The sequence below is a fragment of the Canis lupus genome, chromosome 5 (assembly GCF_003254725.2).
Source record: "Canis lupus dingo isolate Sandy chromosome 5, ASM325472v2, whole genome shotgun sequence".
Lineage (NCBI taxonomy): Eukaryota > Metazoa > Chordata > Mammalia > Carnivora > Canidae > Canis > Canis lupus.
In genome coordinates this window covers 82,185,168-82,210,905 of record NC_064247.1, presented here as the reverse complement: position 1 = coordinate 82,210,905, position 25,738 = coordinate 82,185,168, and the positions used below count along the sequence as shown (strand labels likewise).

Genomic DNA, 25,738 nt, shown 5'->3' with positions numbered 1-25,738 from the left:
ATGAGAGGTAACGGGGATCTCACATATGTGAAAACATAAATATGGTAGGAAAGGGAACCCCTGGGAGCAAGTGGAGCTCAGCATGGGAGTACTGGGGGCCTTTAAATGCCATATTAAAGAATGTGCTATGGGTAAGTGGCTATAGAGGCCCCATTGGCTAGGAAGAAGAATGGGCTGTCCCTTGTCTACCTTTTGGATGCTACACCTTCATTCAGTAGGCCCCTAGCAGTGCCAGAAGGACTGAATAAATATGTAGAGTGAAGTTTTTGTATCCCATGTAGAACACACAGTTGCTGGGCCAGAGATGACCCAACCCTGTGTGCAGGTGTGTTGCACATACAACCTCCGTCCTTTGTGTACAGGAGCTACCCCAAATCCTGTGTCTGCACTCACAGCCCCCGTACTGGTGGTTTTTATGGATCTGATTGCCTGCCCTGCCTACATCCTTTCCACTCCTTCCCTTTGACTCACTGTCTTCTTCTCATACCAGGTCATGCAGAATAACCATATTGCCTCGGTGACCCTGTATGGCCCCCCCAGGCCTGGTGCCCACCTGAGAACAGCAGAGCTCCCCTAAGGACATCACTGGCCCATGCCCCTCTGCCCTGTGGAGCTGTGCATTGGTTCCTATTCAGTGGGCCTCCATGTGCCACCCTGTGGATATTCTTGGACACCTTGCCATTGTTGAAAGGCTGTTGTGATGTTCTGAGGTGGGGCTCGGACTATGTGCTCTGCCATGGGGTGAGAGGCTCGGAGATTCCTCTGTCTTTCCTCAGCCTGCTTTTGCCAACAGAGGACACAGACTGCAAAGAGAAGCACAAACTCTGAGCCTTGATACCTGGACCCAGGCGACCTCGACTAACACATATGGAGACAGAGGTCTGTCTCTCCTGTTCCACATGCATTGCGAAAAGTTAGTACTCTTTCTGTGGCTGAGGACACAGGCACCCAGGACAAGGACAAGGTCCTGCCTTTGGCCCATCATTGCCACATGACCCTTCAGGCAAGCAGGTGGCATGTCCATAGTACTTGGTTGCGACTTTTGCACTACATCCACTTTAGTTACTTGATGAGCTGGCTGTGGCCAAGATGGCCCAGTTCCTTCCCTGTTCCTTCTTTGCACGTGCTCCCTTCCAGGCCCAGTAGGCACACCTAACGCATTGAAACACAGCTTTTTACCATCCAGGAATGTGCCCAGGCCTGGTTCCTACCCCTCTTGGAGCCAGCCTTCAAGGTCACCTGTGCCCCTGCTGTGCCCCAACCTGGCTTAGCAGGCTGCATGTTTCCATCCCGTTTGCCTCTTTTATTTAATGCCAAAGTTTTAGCCAAAGACATCTTCCTCCTTTTGTTGTTTCGGCATTCTGTTCTGCACTGTGGGCTGGCTCTCTTGCCCCAGCCCTGGGCAATGTCCCCTGGCCAGGCCCATTCATGGCTCAAGGCCTCTGGGGACTCAAGGAAGGCTGGGCTGCTCAGTCTTTTCATGGGTCTTGCTAAGGAAAGTAGCATATGTGCTTTAAAAATAATCCTTTTGAAAAGAATTGAGAAGAGAAATGTATAATTTTATCCCATTTTTAATATTTTGGTCTAGCAACTTGTGATACATAGATGACAATTTTGTGAGTTTTTCAAATGTGTGTACAGATTTTTGTAAATATGACTCTTTTGTAATTAACTCATGTACAGCCTCATCCTGTAGAGTTTAACAATGAATGTGCAGGGGACCTGCCCCAGGCTCCTAAGTGGTTCCTGGGCGTACAGCCAGCCTTATGTGGCACTCCCATAATTTTGTGACTGACTAGTGTCTTCCCATTTGGACTGTGGCCTGGCCAGAACCCCCCCCCCCCCCCCAAACACACACACACACATCCCACTGTAGGGGCAGCCAGGACTATTCCCATCTTCCTAGAATAGGGGAACCCTCCTCATGCCCTGCCCATACCCCTCCAATAAAGACCTATGCCCTCAGCAGCGGCTCACCATGCGCTGTTGCTGGATGTTTGTACTAAAATAAGCATGGGAGTGTTGATTTTCAAGAAAGTGGGTGAACAATATGGGAAGTTTTATGGTAGAGTCATCTTAGGTTCCTTGCCTCTCTGGAGTGGGGCAGCACAGCTTCAAGTAGGAGACTGGTGTGTGTGTGCAAATTCTTGTGTGGTGGAGAAAGACTCTAGGTAGGACCAGGCAACTCAGTGTGTCTCCATCCGTGGTGGTCCAGGCAGACCAGGGCCTAGGAGGGGTTGGCTTCAGGAAAGAAGACCTCTGAAGACGATCTAAAGGTGAGTACATGGCTGAAAATCCAATTTGGAGGGACAGATGGGAATCAAAATGCCTACCTTCAGATTGAGTTATAGCAAAATGCCTTTCAGTTCCATGAGGACTGAGGCCAGGCCCCCGCACCTCTTCCAGCCTTGAGAAAGATCTGCATGTGTATCACTCAGGGACTTCCAAATCAAGGAGTATGGTACGATTCCGTGAGCCTCTGCCACCACCTATCCCCAACCCCCTAAAACCTACTTGGTGCTAGGAGGACCAAACATGTCCACCTGTTTGGTGGGGCTTGGTGCTCTTTGGCCTCAGTCCTGGCTGTCTCGAAGAGCTACCATTCAGTTGCTTCTAGATCACTTCCCAGTAGGGTAGGTGTGCAGGAGCCAAGCTCAATCTTCATTCCCTAGGGACTTGAGGCAGACTTTCAGGGGTAGGAGGCTAGATTTTGAAGTGTACCTCTGGGAAAGAACTACATACACGGCAGTAATCCTACTGGGTCTTAGTGAGAGGCTCTTGGGGCCATGAAGGTGGCTAGGGGCCCCACTGGAAAGAGCCAGCAGCGACAGGCCATGGACGGGCGCAGGCTGGCCCTTGGGGCCCGTTCAGTAGGCGCCACATAAGCCACATGTCCGAGGCCGAGAGCCCGTGCACTACCACCAGCTCTCGGTAAAAGCAGGGGTCAAAGGTGCGCAAGTGCGGCGCGGCTGAAGGACGAGGGATGCCAAAGGTGCGGAAAGCAGGGTGAGGCTCGGGTGTGAGCCGAAGGCGCTGGAGGCACATACCCAGAAACACGTCGTCAATGGGGAAAAGCTCAACCTGCGCGCAGGCGTCGGCCAGGCGACGCAGCGTGACCCCCGAGAGCACAAAGCCGCCACCACCCGCGTAGGCTGGGTAGGCGGGCAGGCCGTACACAGCCTCCGGGATGTAGTACTTGCTGGCCCGCGTGCGGATTGGACGCGCCTGCACGATCACATCACCCGCGAGCAGGTCCTGCGCCGGGTCCCGCGGCGCCAGGAACGCCAGCAGGTTTCCCACGTGCACAAACACGTCTGCGTCGCCCTTAAAAACGAAGCGCACCTGGGGGCAGTAGGCCGAGGCCCAGGCCAGGAAGTGGATCTCCTTGAGCGTTAGGTTGAAGAACGTGTCGTCGAACGCCCAGAGGAGGATGTCCGCGTAGGCGCGGCTCTCGGCACGCAGCAGGGCAGGCCAGTGGCTCCGTGGGCCTTCCCCCTCGGCGTCGGCCCCGTCGGTGCCCGCGCCCCGGGGCACGCCCAGCAGGAACACGCGGCGCACGAGCGCCCCCTGCACGCGACCCTCAGCACCCCACGTCTGGCGCACGGCTTGGCGCCGCTCGAAATCCGCCGCCACCGACTTGACGGCGATGAGCAGGTCGGGTCCCCCCGCGGGCGAGCCATCCCCTCGGCACTTGTGCGGCTGGTTGATGAGCAGGGGGAAGCGCCGCTGGTCCTTGGCGCGCAGGTAGCGGCCAAAGTCAAAGGGCCCCGTGGGTGTGGGCGGCTCCGGCGTGTCCCCTTCGTAGGCCGGCGGGGCCGCGGCGGCGCCTGCGTCCGGGGCCGGGAAGACGCGGAGGCCTGGGGTGGGCCCCGGCTCGGCCTCCCCTTGCGGCCGGGGGGCGCCGGTCGTCGGGGCCGCGCCCTCGCGCTGCGCGTAGAGAAGGAGGCCGAGGGCGGTGCCCAGGAGCAGCGTGAGAGACGCGTCCCCGCGGAGGCGCAGCCTCCGCCTCATGTCCGAGCGGCTGGCGCCCGCGCCCCCTGCGGAGAGACGCGGTCAGGGGCTCGCGACGCGGAAGCCATTGGCCGGGAGGGGCTCCGGGCGTCGCTGTCCCCGAGGGCAGGGGGCGGAGGCCGCCGGCCCAGGGCCTCCGCTACGCGCCATCCATCCCCCTCGGGCGCTCCTGCTCTGGGCCGTGGCACCCCGCGCGGGGCTGGGCACCCTGGGGGGCTGCAGGTTCCTCCTACACACGGTCCCCACCCCCTCAGCGCCGCCGGACGCGGCCCCCAGGCCGGAGACGCGGGCTCGGCCCTTCCCCGCCCGCCTTCCCGCAGCAAAGCCGACCCCTTCGACCACTCCCTACCCACCACGTCGCTCCTTGGGGTCCTGCACGCTTGTCCCTTGGGAGCGGCGCGGCCCCGGACGCCAGGGCCTCCGGGGCTCGGCGCGGGGTCCCAAGGGCAGCCAGGGACGGGGCCTGGGCCAAATGCAGCGTTGGCAGGAAGGGGGGGCCGCGGCCGCCGCCACGTGACCCTCCAGCTGTGCGCGCCTGGACATCTGGAGCTCGGCTCCGCCCTGGCGCCGCGGGCAGCGCCGTCTCCGACGGGAGACTAATCTGAGAGGGCTCCCCCAGGCTGCTCTCGCTGGGCAAGCCTGAGGAGCGAGTTCTGGTCTCAGGGTGGGCTCCAATTCCCCACATCTGCTTTTGGGCGGGGGGGGGGGGGGGGCGCAGGAAGGAACTTTAGCCTCTGGTTAATCTCCACACCCCCACCTCTCCAGAGTGAGGCAGGGCCTGGCTTGGCAGGAGCCCAGGGCAGGCGGTCCCAAGCCCTGAGGCTGAGCATTTTAGGCATCTACTTGGCCACAGCCTCAGGCGATCCTTGGAAGCGCTTCTCAGCTCACCAGCAGCCCAGGTTCAACCAGGCACGACCTGTATATAAATCACAGATGGCGGGCGAGCGGCTGCCTCCTTACTCCTGGCTCCGCTGTGCCGCCCCTGCTCCCGCCCCAGCAAACGCACACTGGGACCAACAGGCAGCTCATTCGATTCTCACAACTCTGGAAGTAGCTTTCATTGCTCGTGCCCAGAGGGGGCCCTGCCCCTCAGGGAGTTAAGTGACTTGCCCAGCATCAGACAGGAAGAAATTAAGAGCATTGCCCTATCTTCTGGAGTTCAGTCTGGGCCTCTTTCCTCTGTCCTCCCTTGCCCCCTCCCCATCTGTCCACCAGGGCAGGAGGCCAACGCTGTCTGCCTTAACTTCACAGGTGAGCACTTCATTCTGTCTCCCCAGAGGCACCTCCCGGCCCCATGGTCCCTAATGCCCCAAACCAGCATAGCCTCCTACAGGCAGAAGTAACTCGGCCTGGGTCACCGTAGGCCGGATTGGACTGGCAGGAATGGTTCAGCTTGAGGGATTCCTGAAGTAGGCTGATGAATAAAGGGCTTGATCTGGGACCCATGTGGACAGAGCGTTCCTCTGGAGATTGAGAGCCCCCATCCCAGCAGGCAGCCCCACCCTCCATCAACAAAAAGACAAACTCTGAGGTCCTCCTGCACTCTCCTCATCCGTTGGTACTAGGCCTGTTATCCTCCATCCTAAACAGCTCTCCATGTTCATCCTTCCCCCATCTCTGCTGCTGTAGCCTAGGCCTCCACCCCTATGCTCCCCCACTCAACCTCTAACTCTTTCTCTCCCTCCTCACCAGCCTCCCAACCTTAACTCCTCAAATCCTCTAAATGCTTCTCACTGGCCTCAGTATAAAATCCAAAATCTGTAAAATGACTTACCAGACCTGGAACTGCCTCCCACACTCACCAGCCGCTCTCATTGCAAACCCACCTACCTACCCCTAGGTCCACCCACGCCAAACTTTCTTTCCTTCTAACATTCCTCAAGACATCACCGCAGGTGAAGCTCTGCCCAAAATGTTGCCATTCCCTCAACCCCAGACCAGCTCCCCTTTTCACACTCCTATCTCTCACTGGAAGCCTAGCCCCTAACCTGGGTTAGGCACCGCCTCAAAGCTCCCACAATTTTTATATTTTTCACAATAAAAAAACAGGTAATATTTTATTACTATTGCTTAAAATTTGCAGTCTGACACTGAGTATGAATTGGAGGCAGGGAGGTTTGTGTATCTTGTTCACCACAGTATTTGCAGCACCCAGGATGATGGCTAGGACACAGCAAGTGCTTCATAAGTAGTTTAGTTGTTCAATGAATGAAGAGGTAAGGGCTGGCCAGAAGCCGTGCCTTTGGGGTGGGTAAACCGCTGGAGTAGGCCGCCCACGCACTCTACTGCTATCATAGTATTTGGGGCCAAATCCCCAGTGGCACCCCAACAGGCATGGTGGGTGCTTGCCCAACTCCTGGAGAAGGCAGTCAACACTGCCCAGGAGCTCCAACAGCTGGGCCAAGCGGGGTTGTAAGTGTGGTCTCAGAGTCCTGTGGATGGATAGGATCTCAGCAGTAGCAGCAGAAGGGACCCTAGGGTCATCCAGGTGCTCCAAACCCTGTTGGGCAACTGACCGATTGCCCCTTTTCTGGTACCCCGTCTAGGCCAGGCTACCATCGGGATTCGTGAGGCCCAGCAAGTCCTCTGCCAGGCTGGTGAGCTCGTTCTCCTCGAGGGCCTCTACGAGGCGCTGCAGTGTGGCGCGGCGGCCCTCCGCCTGCACGAAGCGCTTCAGCAGCTGGAAGGCCTGCTCGTAGAGCCCTTCGCGCTCATACTCGTAGGCCAGGGAGTCCAGCGCCGGGTCCTTCAGCGCTCGGCAACCTCGCTGCAGGGAACGCCCCACTTTGCGCCATTTGAGACCCACTGAGCGCGCGAACTTCTGTTGGTCCTGCAGGCTCAGCGGCCGGTTCACTGCGGGGGCGTAGGAAGCAGAGTGAGTGCGGGGAGGTCAGGACGGGCACCACCCCCCCATTCCCGCCCCAGACCTTGCTCCTCCCCAAACTCTGCCTTCCCAAGGACTCTACCTCGCCCTCTGGCTCTCTGCGCACGCCTCACCTATGGGTTGTCCTTGGAACAGAAAAGTCTGGCCAGGCGGCGGCGGCGGCGGCGGCTTCTCCTCTGAGAGGGAGGTGGCCAGGGACTGCGAGGGCGCTGGAGCGACCTCCACGTCGCCATCCTGGCGCCCCGAGCCACATGTCAGGTTCTGCAGTGCGTCCTCCAACTCCGAGAGTTCCTCGTCCCGGAGCCGATCAGGCTAGGGAGGGGAGTGCGGCGTCGGTGGGGGTCTTAGCCTTGGTCCCCGCCCCACGCCAACCTGGCCCCGGCCCAGCCGCACCTTCTGGGCAAAGATGCAACTCAAGCAGCGCTCCTCATCCGTCAGCAAGGTGTCCAGCCGCTCCGCGCCGGCGCGCAGCTCCAGTTGCAAAGGCATGGAGCGCTGGGCGAGAGCCGCCGCCAGGCACGCTTGCAGCGCGGCGCGCAGCGACCCCTCGCGGTAAGCGCGGAGGAAGCGGCTGCAGGGCTGGCGCCCGCAGAAGCGCAACTGCACAATCAGCTGCGGCTCACTGCGGTGGATCTTGAGCATCTGCAACACGTCTGGGCTCCCGCCACTCTCTGCGGAGGCGGACAGTCAGGCGACAGGAGGTCCCCACGCGGGGCCGTTCTCCAAGCGGCCGTAGTGGGGTGAAGCCCACGCAGACTCCCTCCCTGTCCCGAGCTCCCAGCCGGGAAACAAAACTGGGATGTACACAGCAGCAACCCAAAATGAAGGCCAGAACCTATCACAGGGAGTACCCTAAGACAGAGTGGGTGCCACCCCAGCCCCATCCTGAAGCCCCAAATAAGGGTAGGCAAAAGGGACTGGGGAGAGGCTTTGCAGCACAGGGAGGGGCATGTGCCCAGGGCAGCCAAGCCATCTGGGTAGGCGGCCCCCGGGGCAGCGGAGGAGCGAGAGGTCTCAGGTCTTCAGCCTCTACCAACTGTAGCTCCCGCTGCCCAAGAAGGAGGCGGATCCCCCAACCAGTTTCAGCTTCCTGTGGCCTCTGCCCTGAGATGGGAAAGGGGCCCAAAAGGTAGGTACTGGGGAGGGGTCTTGGGCAAGGAGTGCTGCAGTGAGAGAGGAAAAGAGAAAGATACCCGATTAGTAGAAAGCAGTGAGCTGGTTGGTCTGGGGAGTGTGGGGCATCGAGCGGGGCTGGGGCGTTAGTGCGCATACAGGCAGATCATACGCAGACACGGGGACACACGTCTACACCCAAGGGCACACATACATAAACGGGTAAGACGGAGCCTATGAAACCAGGCATCCCTCTCCTCTCCCCCTGACCCCGTCAAATCTTTTCCATAAGGCAGTGGTTAAGCACAGGCCCACAGAGTTGAGGAGCTGGGGTGTGGCCCCCTGGTCTGGCCCACGAGAGGCCCAAGCCCCCCTTCCTCTTCAAGTGCCCCCCTGCCCACGCACCTGCCAGCGCAGTCCGCAGAGCCCTGTACACCGGCACCTTCTGCTGGGCCTGAGCGTAGGCATCAGATAGGACCACCTTGTCCAGCGAGGACTCCACAAACAGGTATGCGCTGCCCACCCACTCCTCGAGTCCATCTGGCCCAGTCGCCATCTTGCCTCCTGGAGACGCAGATGGTCAGGCATCCAGACCACCCCCAACCCAGCCGTAGAGACAACTGTCCAGTACTGAGTGGCTCAGCTGTCCCCAGCCAGCTGGCACATTTGTGAGGGGAAGTTCATCCTCCTACAGGCGGCCCCTTGTGCCTCTGAATCTGCACAGCCCAGCCAGGCTCAGCCCAGACCTGCGGGGAGGCCTGTCCCTCCACTAATTTCTCAGAGAAAGCCCAGGGTTACAGTGGCAGACAAAGGGAGATATTATCCTGCAGTGGTGACAGAGAAGCTCTGACCCCTCCTGGGCCAGGATGTCTCTCTTTCAAAGCTGACAGGAGCCATCCTTATCGTGGATAGTGCCCATGCCACACAGCCAACCGAGCCCATGCCCTGGTATGCCTTCAGCTTAATCTTGAGCCCCCAAGATCACTTTGGGACCACAGCCCCCATTAGGTTTTCTCACCTGCATTCCTACTGTACCTCCTGGTTTCATTTTAAAGGATACCTGTGGTTTTCACCTGCCCAGATTCCCTCTCCCAATCCTGACTGACCTTTGGGGCATCCCCTCTTCGCTCTTCTCAATCCACGGCTAACCCCACTCCTTAGTTCCAGGTGTGCACAAGTGAAATATACCTAGCCAAACTGCATATTCCACTCCTCTTTCTAAAGTGATTTGTTCAGAGTTGGACATAGGTTTTAGTTTGGACCAATCAGAACCAGCCTGCAACCTTAGCTGGACCGATAAGAAAGAGATATTGTTTCCCTTCCCACCAGACTAAGCTGGAAGAAAGGATAGGACTCATCTGCCACTGCCTGGAAAGAGCCTGGCTGAGGGTAAAATCGACACAGAAAGACACACAGCCAAAGATGAATAGGTGCGTGCCCAACTGTACTGTGCTCCTGGCTCTGTCTGCACCTTGAACTTTCCAGTTATGTGAGTTAAATCATTCCTTTATGTTCTAAAGTCCTTGGAGCTGGGCTCTTGTCTTATGCAACTCAAATCATTCTATTACAGATTTCCTCCTTGTCCAGACAGAGCCAGGGCCCCTTGGTGCTTGTATCTCTTCTATCTGTCTTCTGACAATATCCTAGCCCTAGATGGGGGAGGGGGGCAAAATCCTAGTCAGGAAACCACTTCTTTGACCCTCCTCAGCTTAATTGCCTCCCAGTTACTGCATCATGAGGCAGCAGGTGGAGAACTGCCCGGCCTCTTCCTCCCTACCTCACCTCAGGAAACATCCCATCCTTTTCCTAGAAATATAGGCTCAAGACCCCACCTACCGCCCCACCAGTCACACTTCTTTGTCTCTGATCTTTGTTATTTATATACAGTAGGCAAGGACGGTTGGGGAGTTGCTGAGCCCTAGCTGTGAGCATCCCGGCTGTCAATCCTTTGAGCAGAACAGAAGGGGTCGCCCCGGCTGGAATTTGTTTACACGAGGGTCAGGGAACAAGGGAGGAGGAGGCACTGCCCGAGGGAACCAGGACCACAGCCTTGGACCTTGCTGGGGAAGGAGTAGGAATCCTGAGCTCAACGCAGAGGCTGCATTTCAGATCTCCCCCCAGACCCTAACCTGAGAGCCAAAGCTAGGATAGTAACTGGGCAGGGGCCCTCCAGCATCACCCAGACCTGGCAAGAGAAATGATATCTGGTGATGGTCGCTCCCACCCTCGGTCTGAGCAGAGGGGACATGCCTTTTGAGCGCCCCCTGTCCTAACCTTCTGGTAGAAAACATATTAATACTCCTATATTTAGGCAAAGCAGTAGTCTAGAAATTAACAGGAAGCTAGCTAACATTGTTAGCAGGGGGTTGGGGAAGAAAGCAGGGGGAGAGGAGATTTTTATTTTCATTGTATTTAGTAACATTCTACTTTATGTAACAGACATGTCCTTCATAGTAAAAGGCAACATAAAATTGAAGCAAAAAAAACAAAAACAAAAAACCCAAACCGGGTAAGACTCTATAGGTGACAAGGGGGACCAAGAGCCGTACAAGACAAGAGAGACAAGTTAGGAGCCCAAGGGGTGTGGCCCAGAAGGTAGGAGAGTGTGGGGACCTGTCTGAAACATTTCCTCTTCCATGTCTTCTTAGCGCCGAGACTGAGGGTGCTGACCTCATGAATGTGATCGGCCCCAGGGGTGGAAGTAGGGGCAGGAAGAGGCCAGCGTCTGCCTCTCAGGACGGGCACTAAAACCCTGGAAGAAGAGGGGATGCCCCATGACACTGGCTGGTGGACCGTAGGAGGTCAAACAGGTCTGCGGGGCTGGAGGTGGAGAGCGGCAGGTAACAGGGGCCGGACCCTCGGCTCGCGTCGTTCCCTGGGCAACTCCTTCCTGCGCGTCCTCCTGCAGAAGCGCATCCCCGGCAAGCCCCGCGCCTCACCGCCGGGGTCCGCCGCTCGGAGGGTGGGCCCAGGCTGGGTCCCGGGGACTCCTAGCGAGCTGAGGCTGTGAGGGGCCAGCCAGGCGCAGCGCCCCTCCGCGGCCCTCGGGCCGCACCCACCGCGGGGCGCCCCGACTCCGCCGGCCCGCCCCCCCTCCCCGGCCTCCAGCTGCGCGCGCTCAGCCCCTTCAGGAGCCCCGCCGCCCGCCGCCCGCCGCCCGCCAGCAGGGACCGGGCGCCCCCTCGAAGCACCCTAGCCGGGCCCAGGAACCTGGGTGCTCACGGCGCCCCGCTGGCCGGCGCCGCTCGCGGAAACAGCCCCACGGCCGCCTCTGCCCCCGCCGGCGCCGGGAAGCCCCCCGCACTAACCTGGCCGCCTCGGCCCGGCCGGGATTCCCACGCCCGCGCGGCTCCTCGCGGCTGGGACGCTTCCGGGTGTGCGCGAGGCGCAGGGGCGGCGCCTGACCCAGCCGCCCCGTGGGCCGCGGCGTCCCGCCCCCTGCTCCCGGCCCGTCTTCCCGCCCACCGTGCGCCGCCGCGGGTCCCCGCCTCTGGGCACAGCCCACCGGGTCCGTGGAGCAGGTAAGACGCTGGCGCCGGAGGTTGGACGGCGAGAAGAACGGCCCGAGGCAAAAGCCTTCGGCGCTTTCGGCTCCTCCGAGGAGGGGGGGGCGGGTGAGAGCTGCCCCGCTTTCTCAAGCGGGGAGCAGACGGACCACAAGGGGCACCCCCTGGACACCAGAATTGTCTAGTGACGTCTGGGGCCCTTGAGCTCTATGACCTCTGACCTCCCCTGCTCCCTGACACTCAGAACGGTTCAGGTTCAAGCCTGGCCGCGGGTATCTGAAGCCCTAAGATCCATGAGGCGCAAATTGCAGCGGGGACCGTTAGCCTGGAAAATATAGGGAAACAGAAAACTGGCGAGTGGTGTGGAACGCTGCGTGGGAAAACCTTCAAGCACCCTACAAACGGGCAACTTGGAAGAGGACGCACACTTTTCAATAAAGGCCGCGCTCCGGGCTGGGTCTGCAGAATTCCAGCTGAACCGAAGCCGCCCAACCCGAGCCTGGACTGCGCCGGGGGCAGGATCGACACTTGAACCCGGGGCGCCGCAGGCCCCAGAACCTGAGGCTTTTCTCCGCCCCGCCGGCCTTTCTCTGGGAAGCTCCGGGGCCGTCTCCCCAGCGAGGTGGAGGGCAGGAAGACGCCTCCTCTCGCCCAGCAGATTCCGCGGTGCCCCACCCGCGCCCCGGCCTCCTGATTGGCTGGTGGTCCCCGCCAATTACAAGTCTTCTCCACTGACCCCGCCCTATTAACCCTACCGTCACTCTCCAGGGGCTGGCTTGGCCAGGACGCGGTTTCTAAACTCGGGACCTGTGGAATCAACTGGCATTTGTTGAAATTCAGATTCCTGGCCCTACTTTTTCCGGAGAGCCTGATTTAATAAGTGGGGCTGTGGAATCTGTATTGTGAGCGAGCGTCCGGGTGATTCTGGTACCTCCCCGCCCCCCAAGGACTGAGTTCCAGTCCTTCCCTGGAACTCAGAGTATAAGTTGGGAAGAAAACAGTTCTAGAAGATGTCTGGGAAACTGGTCTGGGTAGTCGGGGTGGCTCTGAGTGTGTGTATAGGGAGGCAAAAGGAGGCGAGATGGGCTCTCGGAGGGAGGGGAGGGGAGGATGCGGTTGTCCCAAGTCAGGGCTGGTGCAGCCGCCCTCCATCTTCCCCAGGGAAAACTTCAGTGACTAGGAGAAAGATCGGATAGCATTTTCCAATCCGGATATTCGGCTTTTTCAACTTCACACACAGGTGGTGGTTGCATTCCTCCTAGTGTAGCATAAAATGCAGATCTATTCAAGTGAGAACGTAGTGTAAAGGAGAATCAGAAATCTTTCAGCATCCAGGGCCGATAATGGGTCTGAGACCTGTGCAGTAAGTGGGACAGGGCCTCATGCTTGGTTTAATAACTCGGCTAAATGCTCTGCTGTCACTGTCTTGAAAGTACTAATAATATTTTCAGCAAAGAGTCCCACATTTTCATTTTGCACTGAACTTTGCAAATTATGTAGCAACTTCTGGGCCACAGGTATTTTTACACATAGGCTCCACTGGTCCCCTCAACATTTTGGATTTCTTGAGCCCAGAGACACCCCCCTCCCTCTTTCCAGGAGAGAGCTGTTGGAAGCAGCAGAGCTCCCACCGTGCACAGGGCCATGGCTGAGCCTGGAGAGCAACTGCCAGAGGAGGTGCTGGCACTCATCTTTCGCCACCTGCCCCTGCGGGACCGTGCCACCGCTGCCAGGGTCTGCAGAGCCTGGGCTGCTGCTGCTACCTGCAGTGTCGTGTGGCATGACACGACCATCAGGTGAGCAGACTCCTCCCTCTCCTGCCGCCCTCTTGCCTTCTCCCTTTCTCCATGGAGTTGGGGGTTGGGGATATCCACATTTATTTTTTTTAATTTTTTTTATTTATTTATGATAGTTACAGAGAGAGAGAGAGAGAGAGGCAGAGACACAGGCAGAGGGAGAAGCAGGCTCCATGCGCCGGGAGCCCGATGTGGGATTCGATCCCGGGTCTGCAGGATCACGCCCCGGGCCAAAGGCAGGCGCCAAACCGCTGCGCCACCCAGGGATCCCGATATCCACATTTAAAAGCCTCATCATTACTAACATTTATCAACTGCCTACTATCAACCGGTGTTCGTGTTCTAAGTAACTTATATATACTAATTTAATCCTCACAAAAACCTTATGCATTGGATAGGTAGTATTATCTCTATTACACAGATAGGAAATTGAGGCAGAGAGATTTAATCATTTCCTACAGATCACTCAGCAAAATAGTAGTAGAGGCAGAATGGGAGCCTGACAGTCCAGAGGTCAGGCCCCATCTTCTTAGAGACCTCTGAGAAAGCTCAGTTCCTAAAATATCATTGGCTTTCCCTGCCAGGGTTTCAATTCGTGGCAGACACATCTTCTATTTTATTTTATTTATTTATGATAGGCACACAGTGAGAGAGAGAGAGGCAGAGACATAGGCAGAGGGAGAAGCAGGCTCCATGCACTGGGAGCCTGACGTGGGATTCGATCCCGGGTCTCCAGGATCACGCCCTGGGCCAAAGGCAGGCGCCAAACCGCTGCGCCACCCAGGGATCCCGACACATCTTCTTCTAAAGGGTTAAGGTGGGCTCCCTGAGAGTCTCAAGCTTGAAGCCGGAGACAAGAAACCTGAAACCAAGTAGCTTCAGGGAAGGCATGTGGGTACTGGAAAGTGTTTAACCTCTAACTGAGCATCCCTGTAAATAAAATCTGTAGACCAACAACAAAAAAGGGGGGAGGAGTTAAGGTGGGAGTTCCCTCGTATCAGCGACTATTTTTGGGGCAAGCTGGCATGGTCAGGACGAGGAGGCGTTTGTGTAGGGTGTCAGAAAGTGGAGATGGTAGCTGTACTCCAGGCTAAGGGATGGGCAGAGGCTTCTCGCAACCAATGCCTTTTTCCACCGTTCTAACCCCAAGTTGCGACTGTGAGCGAGAAGGCACGCTGCTACCATACCTGTCTGCCTGCCTGGACCACGTTCACAACCTACAGCTGGAATTTGAGCCGTCGAGGGAGCCGAGCCGCCGTGCGGCCACTGAGCTGCTGACCGCCCTGGCGGGCCGCACCCCGGGGCTTCAAAGCCTGCGCCTGGAGTGTCGTGGGGAAAAGCCGCTCTTCGACGCGGGCCACGACATCCTGGACGCGGTGCACGCCATCTGCCGGGCCGCCAGTGCGCTGCGCCACCTGGACCTTCGGCGCTTGCCTTTTACCCTGGACGACGCGCTGGTGCTGCAGGCGGCACGCGGCTGCCCCGAGCTCCGCAGCCTTTTTCTGGACAACCGTACGCTGGTGGGCAGCGTGAGGCCCGACTCCGTGCTCGAGCTACTACAGGCTTGCCCGCGCCTGCGCGCCCTCGGCCTGCACCTCGCCAGCCTGTCGGGCTCTGCCCTGCAGCTGCTGGCGGCGCGGGACCGCGAGCCTTTCGCTCTCCTGGCCCTACGGTGCGCGTGCCCGGAGGACGCACGCGCGCCACCCTTGCCCGAAGAAGCCTGGGTTGCGGTGCGCCGCCGCCACCCGGGACTGGCGGTGGAGCTGGAGCTAGAGCCGGCCCTGCCTGCCGAGAGCGTGACGCGCGTCCTGCAGCCCGCCGTTCCCGTGGCTGCGCTGCGCCTCAGCCTTTCTGGGGATACGGTAGGCCCGGTGTGCTTCGCAGCGCGCCACTACGCCACAAGCTTGCGCGCGCTCGAGGTGCGCGCCGCTGCCTCGGCGGAGCTGGACGCCGCGCTGGAGCTGCTGGCGGCGCGGTGCGCGGGCCTGCGCGAGATACACTGCTTCTGCGTGGTCCGACCCTCGGTGCTGCGAGCCTTCCGCGAGCACTGTCCGCGCCTGCGCAGCTACACGCTCAAACTGACGCGGGAGCCGCATCCCTGGATGCCCACGACTGTGGCATGAGCGTAGCCGCGTCCCCAGCAGACGTGTGGCCACTGGAACGCTGGATGCATTTGCCCAGGCGTGCGCCAAGTGACGGCCCGCTCCTTCAGGGCTCTTGCCTCTTGTGCTTCTGGAAGATCAGGGCAGGTGGGCTAGCGCCGGGACCAGCCCCGGGCGGCCTGAGTCCACAGGGTGGATCTCCCTAATGGGATCAGCTCCCGCCAGCCCCGCTCCTCTGCGGACACTGCCAGCTCCGCGGCCCTGTCGTGGGGGGGCGGGGGGAGGACCCTGGCTCGGGCGGCGACTCAGGTGTGAGTGTGAAATAAACAAATCCCGCAGCAACAGCGTCCTCTGGAAGGTGGGGCCCGCTCTGAGGGGGAGGGTGGGAACCCTGAGGCCCCAGGCCGACCCGGCAGCAGTGGGGCCGATCAACTGTGCCCAAGCGGCTGCGGAGGTCAGGGCTGGGCCTCCGCACCCGGGAATGGCCACGCCCCAGGGTTCTGCGGACGGTGCCAGCTTCTCTCCGCAGCCGCTCCCCGCGTCCCCTAGCTCGCTCCTGTCTGCCCTCGCTATCCAGGCAATGGCCATCGCCTTCCAGGACTTTTCCAGCCCACAACGGGCCGCGAACGGGTGATTTCTCCCGAAGAACAGGGGAGGAAAAGGCCCGAGAAGGGTCGACCTCGCGCCCAGGTCTCCCTGCCCGCCGCATCCGTCCACGCACAGTGGATCCCAGCCTCCCCCTCGGGTCGGCTGGCGCGGCGGCCGCGGCCGGAGCCCCGCCCCGCGGGCTCGCACGTGGCCCCCTCCTGACCCGGCGCCGGGAGGCGGAGTAGGGCGGGGCGGGCGGCAAGCGCAGCACTTTCCGCGGCTTTGACGAGCCCGCGGCGCCCGGCCCGAGCGCTGAGCCGGGCGAGACTGCGCCATGCAGGAAGCGCCAGCCGCGCTGCCCACGGAGCCGGGCCCCAGCCCCGTGCCTGCCTTCCTCGGCAAGCTGTGGGCGCTGGTGGGCGACCCGGGGACCGACCACCTCATCCGCTGGAGCCCGGTGAGGGCTGGGGCCCCTCGACTTCCCCAGTGGTCCCGGGACCCTTCCACGTCAGTGAACATCCACGCCCCCCGCCCCCCGCCCCCCGCCCCCCGCCTGGGACGGGGCTGTGGGTCCCTCGATCCGGCGGTCCCGTGTAGTTTACCTTGGAGGGGGTGTGCGAGACGGAGGTGAGGCGACTTCCTCCGGACCGAGGCAAGGGTAGGAATCTTCGAGGTCATTTAGTGCCCACCCCACCCGAGAGACAGGTCGGAAGACGGAGACCTGGAGAAGGGAGGGCTGGGGCGGAGCTAGCTCGGTGACGCCGCGGGTCCGGGACCCGCAGAGGGGAACCCGAGCTGGCGCCGCCGCTCTCTTTCCGAGAACCCAGTCTGGAGTCTGGGTCCGGCCAGGGTAGGGATTCCCTGCGGTCGCCCCGGGCCGGGCCCCGCCCCACGTCTCCGAGCGGCAGGCCGGGTCCCCAGCGGGAGTGCGAGTGTGCGTGTGTGCGCGCGCCAGAGGCCGGCGACCGGGGGCGGCGCGGCTCACCGAGGCCGGGTCTCCGCCCGCGCGGCGGGGGGGCGGGCGGCGTTCTTGGCAGAGCGGGACCAGTTTCCTCGTCAGCGACCAGAGCCGCTTCGCCAAGGAAGTGCTGCCCCAGTACTTCAAGCACAGCAACATGGCGAGCTTCGTGCGGCAGCTCAACATGTGTGAGTGCCCCCGCCGGCGCGGGGTGGGTGCGGGGCACGTGGCGCGCGCGCGAGGCACGGTTCACCCCCACGCCCCACTCCGCAGACGGTTTTCGGAAGGTGGTGAGCATCGAGCAGGGCGGCCTGCTCAGGCCGGAGCGCGACCACGTCGAGTTCCAGCACCCGAGCTTCGTCCGCGGCCGAGAGCAACTCCTGGAGCGCGTGCGGCGCAAGGTGGGGCGGCCTCCAGGAGCCGGCGGCCCCGCGCGGAGGCCTTGAGGCGGCTGCAGGTTCCCGAGGACTCTGCACTGACGGTGCCTTCGCCTGCAGGTGCCCGCGCTGCGCAGCGACGACGGCCGCTGGCGCCCCGAGGACCTGGGCCGGCTGCTGGGCGAGGTGCAGGCTTTGCGGGGAGTGCAGGAGATCACCGAGGCGCGGCTGCGGGAGCTCAGGCAGTGCGGGGGCGGGGGCCGGGAGGGGGGCGGGGAGGGAGAAGGGGCGTCGCGGCAAGCGGAGGACGCGGCGGCGGGCAGGTTTTCTGGACAGCTCCTTCCTCCCTCCGGTCTCGGTGCCTCCACCCAGACAAACGGGCTGAGCTGTGGCTCTCTGTTCTGTATGGATGGCGCACACCTGGCCGTCTTGGGTTTAGACCTGCCATTTGGGGGGGGGGGGTGACCGGGAGGACTCTCGGATGCCTCAGCACCCTCCCATGCCTTTCCCGCAGGCAGAACGAGATCTTATGGAGGGAGGTGGTGACTCTGCGGCAGAGCCACGGTCAGCAGCATCGCGTCATTGGCAAGGTGTTCCTCTCCCCCTACCCTGCTTCTCTCTCCCGCCCCAACACACCCTCCTTCTCCCGACTTCTCTGCTCAAAGGGGCAAATCCACCTGCAACTGCCTGTTGGATGGGGTCAAGGTCCCAAATATGAATTAACCCTTTGCTTCCTCTTTAGCTGATCCAGTGCCTCTTTGGGCCACTTCAGACAGGGTCCAGCGGCGCAGGAGCTAAGAGAAAGCTGTGAGTGAGAAAGTCAGGGATGTCCACGCCACACCCCCACGTGCACACACACACACACACACACACACACTTCCAGGAGCCTCCTTGCCAGAGGCCCCATGCAGGGACTTCTCCAGAAGCCCTCTCACCAGGAATCCTCATTCTTCTTCCCTGCACTACAGTTTTTCTCACCCCATGGCAATCTCCCCAAGGGCCCCCCCTCCAGGACTTTCCCTCTCTTCCCCTAAGTCTACCACCAAGTACTCGCCCTTCCCATATCCTTGTGTTCCAGGACCTTAGCCCCCAGTTTTTCCCCCAGCAGCCCCCTCACCCTCACCCCAAAGCATCCCAACACCCGAGGGTCAGGGGCTCATACCATGCTCCCTCCCTCCTCTCTCCACCCCCAAAGGGCCCCCATTTCTGGGGGGAGCCCCTTCTGCCTCCAGCATGTGACTGATGCCCTGGCAACAGGCCTCAGCTCTGCTGACTTGGCTGCTGGGGCCTAAGGGAGGGAGGTGTAGGCTGAGAGGCATGAACCTGCCCTGCCCCCTGCACAGGTCTCTGATGCTGGATGAGGGGAGCTCATGCCCAACACCGGCCAAATTCAACACCTGTCCTTTACCTGGTGCCCTCTTGCAGGATCCCTACTTTATCCAGTCGGTAGGTTTGTGCTACTCCTCCCTTCCCTAGGGCACAGTTGGGCTTATGGAGAGCCTGTTCCCTTCCCCCATGTCCCTAACAGGAAGAGAACGTGGAGGCCAGACCCTGGCTCCCCAGCATGGACTGAGCCTCCCTCCTCAAACCTAACTCCTTAAGTCCATGTGGGTACTGGTTGGGTTATGGCTCGCCCTGTGGCTTGAGGTAAGGGACTGAGCCTTGTCATCTACTTACAGCCCCTCCCAGAGACCACCTTGGGCCTCAGCAGCTCTCATAGGACCAGGGGCCCTATCATCTCTGACATCCATGAAGACTCTCCCTCCCCTGATGGGACCAGGCTTTCTCCTTCCAGTGGTGGCAGGAGGTAAGACCAATGGGGCTGCCCTCTGGGGAGCTTGTGGGGAAGGGTCTGGCAGCCTAGATGGCTGTGGGGGTATAGGGGGAGGTCAGTGCCAGGGTCTGGTTGAAGCTTTTCTCCGGTGCAGGGAGAAGGGCCTGGCACTGCTCAAAGAAGAGCCGGCCAGCCCAGGGGGGGAAGGCGAGGCCGGGCTGGCCCTGGCCCCAAACGAGTGTGACTTCTGCGTGACAGCCCCCCCCCCACTGTCCGTGGCTGTGGTGCAGGCCATCCTGGAAGGGAAGGGGAACTTCAGCCCCGAGGGGCCCAGGAATGCCCAACAGCCTGAACCAAGGGGTCCCAGGGAGGTACCTGACAGGTGAGCCAAGAGTTCATGATGTGAGCCCTGTGGGCCACTTTTGCAGATAGACCACCACTAAGTAGCTTCCCAGCCTTGTCTGTCCATTGTGGCTGAGGGGGAGGTGGGGATGATGATCTGACCTGACTTCTCAGAGTCCCCTGGAAAGTAGAAACTCCCATCAGGTCAATCAGTATATCTATGGTAGAGCTCAGGAATCTATTGTAGGAGTTCATTTCGGTATTGGAAACATTGTAAAGTAGATAAGAGTTTAAGAACCACCGGTGTTGACAATTCTAAAGCAAGGGGACGTATCCCGAGACCAGGGATATCCATGACTCAAACCTCACATTGAAGCTAGGAAGCAGAAGCACTCTAAGTACACTCTATGTGGGGAGCCCTCTCCTACTATTTTGTAGATGTCAGATTTTGATGCTGATGTATCCAGCTTCCTTGGGAACTTAATAGGGGGTGAACACTGAAGGCCAACAGCAGTTCTCTGTGTACAGGGGGACTCTGGGCCTGGACAGGGGGGCACGAAGCCCAGAGAATCTGCTGCCTCCCATGCTGCTTCGGGCCCCCCCTGAAAGTGTGGAGCCTGCAGGGCCCCTGGATGTGAGTACACCTTTAGCAGGGCAGGGGCATGGGGCTCCATGAGGTCCATTTAGCCTGGGGAGGGCACCACTGATTGAGAACTTCCCCCAGGTGCTGGGCCCCAGCCATCAAGGGCGAGAATGGACCCTGATGGACTTGGACATGGAGCTGTCCCTGGTAAGACGAAGGTGGGGAGGGCAGGGGGTTCAAGTTGCTGAACCAAGCCCTCAGCCAGAGCCCCAGCCCCACTCCTCAGTGCTCCTCCCCTGCTGCTTCAAGGGGTTCTTCTCTGCAGATGCAGCCCTTGGGTCCAGAGAGGAGTGAGACTGAGCTGGCGGTCAAGGGGTTAAATTCTCCGGGGCCAGGTAATAGTTGTGGTAACCACCTGGGGGAGGCCCTAACTGGTGGGAGCTACCTGGCTCTGGTGAGCTGGGCAGTTTGTGTTTTGGAGGGGAACCCCCAAGTTCAGGTGGCCTTTCAGAGAGCTGTTTATGCCACCCATCCTCTCCCCACTGGGTGACAGTGGGGAGGTTGAGGATGGATGTTCATCTTGACTGACCAGAGGGCAGGGCAGGTGAGGCTTTCCTTTCCTGAAGAAAGAAGGAAGAGCTATTTCTCCCTGCTGAGCACAGCCCAATCCTCCTAGGGAAGGACTCCACACTTGGGGCACCACTCCTGCTCGATGTCCAAGCGGCTTTGGGAGGCCCAGCTCTCAGCCTTCCTGGAGCTTTAACCATTTACAGCACCCCTGAGAGCCGAGCCAACTACCTAGGCCCAGGGGCCAATCCCTCCCCCTGAGACGCTCTGCTGTGAAGCCAGCCGCTGAGGGGCTGGCCTGCAGCAGCACGCCCTTCTTAGCTTCCTGGTGCCCCTTGGAAGAGGCTGAAAAAAGACCCTGCTACTTTGCAGTCCTTCTCCATTACTGAGTCCTGCATATAAACAGCATTTTTTTTCTGTGTTTCTGGTCTCTTTTCTCTACCGACCAGGGAGCACAGAAGTCGGGGTGGGGGGTGACTCTGCATTCATAGACATTTCCAGATCCTAAGGCTTTAATAGCAGAATATCTGGAGAGTGGAAGTGCTTAGGGAACCAGCCCCTAGTTCTGCTTAGGCTCCCCTCCTCTGGCTGGATCCAGGGCTGGCACGTGGCCACAGCAACCTCCGGAACTCAGGGGCTTTTGGGGTCACATCCAGCTCCACAATGCAACTGCTCTGTGATCCTGGGTAAGCTGGTCCCCTTCTCTGAGCTTTATCTGGGATAAGCCAGAGGGTTCTAGAAGATGGCTGTAAAGCTCCTGGGAACTGCCAGGCCCAGTGGGCGCTGGATGCTTGGGGGGGGGGGGCAAGCCGAACTTCCCCCTCCCTGGCTCATCCCGTGCACCCCAGGTGGAGGGGGAAAGCCGACTCTGCGTGGAAGCCCGGGCATCGCGCGGCCCCTGCGGCCTGCCTCCCGGTGTCCCAAGAAGAACGCCCCCTCCCCCGCCCCCCCTTCCCAGCAGCCCTGGCCGCCCCGCCCCCGCCGCAGCTGCTGCTCTCCTCCCCACCCTGCCCGGCCCTTTCTGCCTCGTCATCTACTGCCCCGCGGAGGCTCGACCCGTGAGTGGGGCCGCCCGGAGCGCGTAGACCCGGGAGCCCCACCCCACCCGGCTGGGGGAGGGAAGAGAAACTGAGACTGGGCAGATTCCGCGCCCCGCCACCCCCCGCCGAGCTCCAAGGAGGTCTGTGAGCACCGCCCCTCCGCCGGATTCCGACCGTGGGACTGGGTGGAGGGGAGGTAAGGGCAGCCCTGTGACTGCAGTTAGGGTAAGGCTCCGGCCTTTCCCACAACCCTAGCTCCCTAGCAGGAGCCGGCGCCCAGCGGTGGGAGGGAGGCCGAGACCCCCCTCGAGGCCTCGCACGCCGAGCCACCTGGAGCCCCGGGAAGGATTTGGCCTGGGACCTAACTTCGCTGTTCACTTCGGGGCATTGAATTGCAGAGGGAGGACCCCGAGAGCTGGGGTCTCCGCACCCCAGACGGGACAAAGTGCAGGACTTGGCATACTGCAGGGAGGAAGCTAACATGAAAATAACTTGGGGAGCAGCGAGGGAGAAGGAGGGGCCAATCCAGTCCGCACCCCCCACACTCCCCCCGCACTTGTACAGAGTAGGTCTTGCGCTGGCAGCTGGGGAGAGAGTCTTTGGAGGTCTCCGCTGAAGAGGGCAGAGGGTCCATGTACATAGTGCGTGACGTCAGCGTGGTGGTGAAGGATTATGCTGTTCACTGGGACACGCAAGAGAAGGAACCAGTCTGCCTTTGGGACACTCAGGCACTAGGGTGGACGAGGGGACATTTTAGTCTTAGAGGGTGGGTCCATAGCATGGAGGGAGAGGAAGGGTATTCCAGGCTTAGGGAACCGCATCTGCAAATGTTCAGATGTGCCAGGGGCTTGCAGGGTTCTCGCAGCACTGTGTGGTATAGGGAAGTGCAGGAAAGCCTGGCTGCCCAGAGGGGTGGAAGGTGGCTTGAGGAGCCAGACCAGATCATCTCGGTTCTCTCTGATGGACGGTGGGGGTGGGCGGGGGGGTGGAGGAAGGGGACAGGTAGGGCTGATAAGCTGCTTGGCAGGAGATCTCATTGTAGTTCAAGCTAGAGGAAGTAAGATTCCAATTCTGTCACTTGGTCTCTCTGAACCTGTCTCCTCATCTGTAAAATGGGGACAATAAATCCTGTCCCAGAGACTTGTCAAAGTCACTATGCTGCGAGGGTGATGGGATGGCAGTGAGAGGCACTTGGAGAGACTGTCATAGGAGATGGGTGATGATAGTGGGGTTGAGGGAAGATGCTGATGGAGACCCATTGAGAAGTAGAGGAGCAGCATTTGTCAGAGATGTGACATGAAGGGAGAAGGAGGGAAAGGGGGTAGCCCTGGCCTCTGCTCAGTGGCCTGGGAGGAAGGCGGACACTTCGGTATGGCCAGGAGGGATGAAATGGCCAGGGAGGCTTAGCATGACACCAAGTGGTTGTGAGAGAGACCTGGGAGGCAAGCAAGATGGGGGCCAGGACCAAAGCCACTCTCCCAGATCTAGAGCCAGGTAGAGAAGTAGAGGAGTGACCCCAAAAGGAGGATGAGACCCAGGAGGGTTCTGTGTGTATAAAGCCAAGGCAGGGGAGATGGGCTGGGAGAGACTGGTCTAGGGCCTGACCTCTTTGCTCCCCCCACCTTTTTTTAATAGATTATCTCTTTTTTTAATTTTTATTTATTTATGATAGAGAGAGAGAGAGAGAGGCAGAGACACAGACAGAGGGAGAAGCAGGCTCCATGCACCGGGAGCCCGACGTGGGATTCGATCCCGGGTCTCCAGGATCGTGCCCTGGGCCAAAGGCAGGCGCTAAACCGCTGTGTCACCCAGAGATCCCTCTTTGCCCCTTAATGCCGGGGGCCTTGCTGCCTGGGTCAGGCCACCCCAGAAGTGATGGACCATTGTCCTTAGTTGTTAATAAATGGATAAAGCAAATTAATTTCTGCCTAACACCTGCTGCTTGCTAGAGACAGTCTCTCAAAATGGGAAGATCTGTGAAAGAAAACAGTAGAGGTTCAGCGAGCATTTGTTGGCAGCTTTTACAACTTGGGTCCATGATATTTAAAAATGAAGCAAGAGGGGAACCTGGGTGGTTCAGTCGACTAAGCATCTGCCTTTGGCTCCGGTCATGATCCCAGGGTCTTGGGATGGAGCCCCAGGTCGGGTTCTCTACTCGGCAGGGAGTCTGTTTCTCCCGTTCCCTAACCCTCTCCCTCTGCCACTCCTCCCGCTTGTGCTCTCTCCCTTTGTCAAATACATAAATAAAATCTTTTTTTTTAAATAAAAAATAAATAAAGATGAAGCAAGAGACAATTCCAGGGCATCAGGGAGACAGTTGGATCTCAGCTAATGTCAGGAGATCTTGGTCAGAGACCAGATTGGGGTTGCAACACAGTGGTGGCATTGTGAGAGGCTGGCTGCAGGGGCAGAGCCTACCCGGGAAGGATGGGCCTGAGGTCAGAATAAGGAGCCTGGGCCGCCTCTAGTGGGTTAGGGGAGGCTCTCAGCACTCTTTCTCTGGGTGCAGAGGGGACTCAGCATCCCGCAGGGTCTAGGCTGCGCAGGAAACGCCAGACTAAGAGACGAGGATGACAGAGAACTGTTCAGCGGATAGACTGGAAGGACCTGGCTGCAGCTGGGTGCCGGGTGTCTATCAGGATCAATCGCAGGTCTTGCTGCCTGGAAGCAGGCTGGGAAAAAGCAGTTTGGATGAACTGGCTCTGAATTGAATGCCTGATCCGCAGGCCGTGGGGGCTCAGGAGCGCTGTGCTAACTGGGGAAAGGGGTAGAGCGTAGGCGAGGACCTGGGGATAGCACAGAGGACAGAGCCACGGCTGACGTTTAGGGACCCAAGGAGGAGCCTGAGGAGGCGACAGAAGCGGCCTGAGAGGCAGGACAATTCCTGTGCTGAGGAGCTGTTCCGCTGCCTGCGTGGAGGTGAGCGTCGGTGTCAGCCACGAGTGTTCACTGAGACCTTGGGAGAGAAGTCAAGGGCGGGGGTGGGGGGTGTCGGCCCCACTACCTCTGTCCCCCTCCCCCATGCAGCCCCCGCCATGGGCAACTCCCAGGAGCGGCCCTCAGAGACCATCGACCGCGAGCGGAAACGCCTGGTGGAGACGCTGCAGGCCGACTCGGGGCTGCTGCTGGACGCGCTGCTGGCGCGGGGCGTGCTCGCCGGGCCCGAGTACGAGGCGTTGGACGCGCTGCCCGACGCCGAGCGCAGGGTGCGCCGCCTGCTGCTGCTGGTGCAGAGCAAGGGCGAGGCCGCCTGCCAGGAGCTGCTGCTCTGCGCCCAGCGGACCGCGCGGGCGCCCGACCCCGCCTGGGACTGGCAGCACGTGGGCACCGGTGAGCCTGCGGGGCGGGGCCTCCGCCCGGGGCGGGGCGCGGGGGGCGCGCGGGGCGGGCGGGGCGGCGTGCGGAACCGAGGGGCCGTCTCCCGACTTGGGTCTGGGTCGGGGATACTCCAGAGGCGGAAAGTGAGCCTCGGATACCCCCGCCTCCCCTCCAGGCTACCGGGAACGCAGCTGGGACGCTGCGTGCGCTGGCCACTGGACGCCTGAGGCCCCTGGCTCGAGCACCACTTGCCCCGAGCTGCCCCGAGCTGCAGACTGCGGCGAGCCCGGGGCTCCTGGGGGCTCCGAGGCAGCGCAATCAGGATCCCTCGAGGAACCCGATCCCGAGCTGGAAGCTGGGGCTGAGCTGGAGTCGGAACCCCAAATGGATTTGGAACCAGAACCGGAGGCAGAACCGGAGCCTGAACTGGAGCGGGAACCCGAACCAGAGCCGGAGCCTGACCTCGAGGCGGGTGATGAGTCTGAAGGTGTGAGGCTACCCAAACCCACGGGGGATTGCCGGGAGGGTGGGCCCCACTTGACTAACCACTTTTTCCCCTATCATCTTTAGATTCCTGAATGCTGGAGCGCTCTCAGGCCGCTCCCTGCTCAAGCCAGATAGGAGCTGGGATTCTGCGCTGGCTGGGATCCTTGCCAAGCCCCCGTCTGACTCAGTACCCCAGGAAGTGAATAAACCCCGGAGGTTGTCTGGGCTCTGTGACTCCGGCTTTTTGCCCAGGAACTAGGCTGTGGGTCCATGCCCCTGAGTCTCAGCAACCT

General features: G+C 60.2%; 5 protein-coding genes across 19 annotated transcripts in view; 3 read left to right on the top strand and 2 right to left on the bottom strand.

Moving 5' to 3' along the window:
* Positions 1-1,981, top strand: part of PHAF1 (phagosome assembly factor 1) — a 28,754-nt gene extending 26,773 nt beyond the window's left edge. For both annotated transcript variants that reach the window (XM_025426466.3, XM_025426467.3), the window contains exon 17: positions 491-1,981. In XM_025426466.3, the coding sequence (XP_025282251.1) occupies positions 491-577 (87 nt within the window). In that variant the 3' untranslated portion in view covers positions 578-1,981. The remainder of the gene's footprint in view (positions 1-490) is intronic.
* Positions 1,556-4,635, bottom strand: B3GNT9 (UDP-GlcNAc:betaGal beta-1,3-N-acetylglucosaminyltransferase 9). Of its 2 annotated transcripts, none has more exons than XM_025426464.3 (2): positions 4,365-4,635; positions 1,556-4,037 (listed from the first exon to the last, which is right to left on the bottom strand). In XM_025426464.3, the coding sequence occupies exons 1-2, from the start codon at positions 4,552-4,554 to the stop codon at positions 2,797-2,799; spliced, it is 1,431 nt and encodes a 476-aa protein (XP_025282249.2). In that variant the 5' UTR covers positions 4,555-4,635; the 3' UTR covers positions 1,556-2,796. The 2 variants fall into 2 exon arrangements, with proteins under 2 accessions (XP_025282249.2, XP_035571754.1); XM_035715861.2 differs by having other exon boundaries at positions 4,361-4,503.
* Positions 4,636-6,055: 1,420 nt separating this feature from the next.
* TRADD (TNFRSF1A associated via death domain) lies at positions 6,056-16,930 on the bottom strand. Of its 4 annotated transcripts, none has more exons than XM_025426471.3 (6): positions 11,317-11,423; positions 10,622-10,760; positions 8,414-8,572; positions 7,289-7,566; positions 7,009-7,207; positions 6,056-6,864 (listed from the first exon to the last, which is right to left on the bottom strand). In XM_025426471.3, the coding sequence occupies exons 2-6, from the start codon at positions 10,644-10,646 to the stop codon at positions 6,554-6,556; spliced, it is 972 nt and encodes a 323-aa protein (XP_025282256.1). In that variant the 5' UTR covers positions 10,647-10,760; positions 11,317-11,423; the 3' UTR covers positions 6,056-6,553. The 4 variants fall into 4 exon arrangements, with proteins under 4 accessions (XP_025282256.1, XP_035571758.1, XP_025282255.1 ...); XM_035715865.2 differs by having other exon boundaries at positions 10,679-10,760; XM_025426470.3 differs by lacking the exons at positions 10,622-10,760; positions 11,317-11,423 and adding an exon at positions 16,603-16,930.
* On the top strand, positions 11,396-15,754 carry FBXL8 (F-box and leucine rich repeat protein 8). Its single transcript, XM_025426468.3, has 3 exons — positions 11,396-11,529; positions 13,114-13,310; positions 14,461-15,754. The coding sequence occupies exons 2-3, from the start codon at positions 13,159-13,161 to the stop codon at positions 15,431-15,433; spliced, it is 1,125 nt and encodes a 374-aa protein (XP_025282253.1). The 5' UTR covers positions 11,396-11,529; positions 13,114-13,158; the 3' UTR covers positions 15,434-15,754.
* LOC112646474 (heat shock factor protein 4) lies at positions 16,267-25,672 on the top strand. 10 transcript variants are annotated; one of them, XM_025426427.3, is made up of 17 exons: positions 16,269-16,457; positions 17,038-17,146; positions 17,232-17,359; positions 17,456-17,580; positions 17,850-17,925; positions 18,078-18,142; positions 18,679-18,781; positions 19,015-19,142; positions 19,264-19,491; positions 19,980-20,085; positions 20,176-20,241; positions 20,360-20,429; positions 21,200-21,287; positions 24,469-24,560; positions 24,669-24,971; positions 25,135-25,446; positions 25,530-25,672. In XM_025426427.3, the coding sequence occupies exons 1-17, from the start codon at positions 16,335-16,337 to the stop codon at positions 25,535-25,537; spliced, it is 2,130 nt and encodes a 709-aa protein (XP_025282212.1). In that variant the 5' UTR covers positions 16,269-16,334; the 3' UTR covers positions 25,538-25,672. The 10 variants fall into 10 exon arrangements, with proteins under 10 accessions (XP_025282224.1, XP_025282215.1, XP_025282212.1 ...); XM_025426428.3 differs by lacking the exon at positions 19,264-19,491; XM_025426439.3 differs by lacking the exons at positions 21,200-21,287; positions 24,469-24,560; positions 24,669-24,971; positions 25,135-25,446; positions 25,530-25,672 and adding an exon at positions 20,711-21,022 and having other exon boundaries at positions 16,267-16,457; positions 18,679-18,785; positions 18,996-19,142; positions 19,368-19,491.
* The last annotated feature ends 66 nt before the right edge of the window (positions 25,673-25,738 follow it).

Bases quoted from the DNA above. Each gene is read 5' to 3' on its own strand.
- LOC112646474 (XM_025426427.3), top strand. From the start codon at position 16,335: ATGCAGGAAGCGCCAGCCGCGCTGCCCACGGAGCCGGGCCCCAGCCCC. The intron at 18,782-19,014 runs GTAGGTTTGTGC...ATCTACTTACAG, and splicing joins ATCCCTACTTTATCCAGTCG to CCCCTCCCAGAGACCACCTT. The intron at 20,430-21,199 runs GTAATAGTTGTG...GGCTGGATCCAG, and splicing joins GTTAAATTCTCCGGGGCCAG to GGCTGGCACGTGGCCACAGC.
- B3GNT9 (XM_025426464.3), bottom strand. From the start codon at position 4,554: ATGTCCAGGCGCGCACAGCTGGAGGGTCACGTGGCGGCGGCCGCGGCC. The intron at 4,038-4,364 runs GTGGGTAGGGAG...GTCTCTCCGCAG, and splicing joins GGACCCCAAGGAGCGACGTG to GGGGCGCGGGCGCCAGCCGC.
- TRADD (XM_025426470.3), bottom strand. From the start codon at position 16,678: ATGACCTCGAAGATTCCTACCCTTGCCTCGGTCCGGAGGAAGTCGCCT. The intron at 8,573-16,602 runs GTAAACTACACG...CTGCGTCTCCAG, and splicing joins TCTCGCACACCCCCTCCAAG to GAGGCAAGATGGCGACTGGG. The intron at 6,865-7,008 runs GTGAGGCGTGCG...ACGCCCCCGCAG, and splicing joins GTTCCAAGGACAACCCATAG to TGAACCGGCCGCTGAGCCTG.
- FBXL8 (XM_025426468.3), top strand. From the start codon at position 13,159: ATGGCTGAGCCTGGAGAGCAACTGCCAGAGGAGGTGCTGGCACTCATC. The intron at 13,311-14,460 runs GTGAGCAGACTC...TCTAACCCCAAG, and splicing joins TGGCATGACACGACCATCAG to TTGCGACTGTGAGCGAGAAG.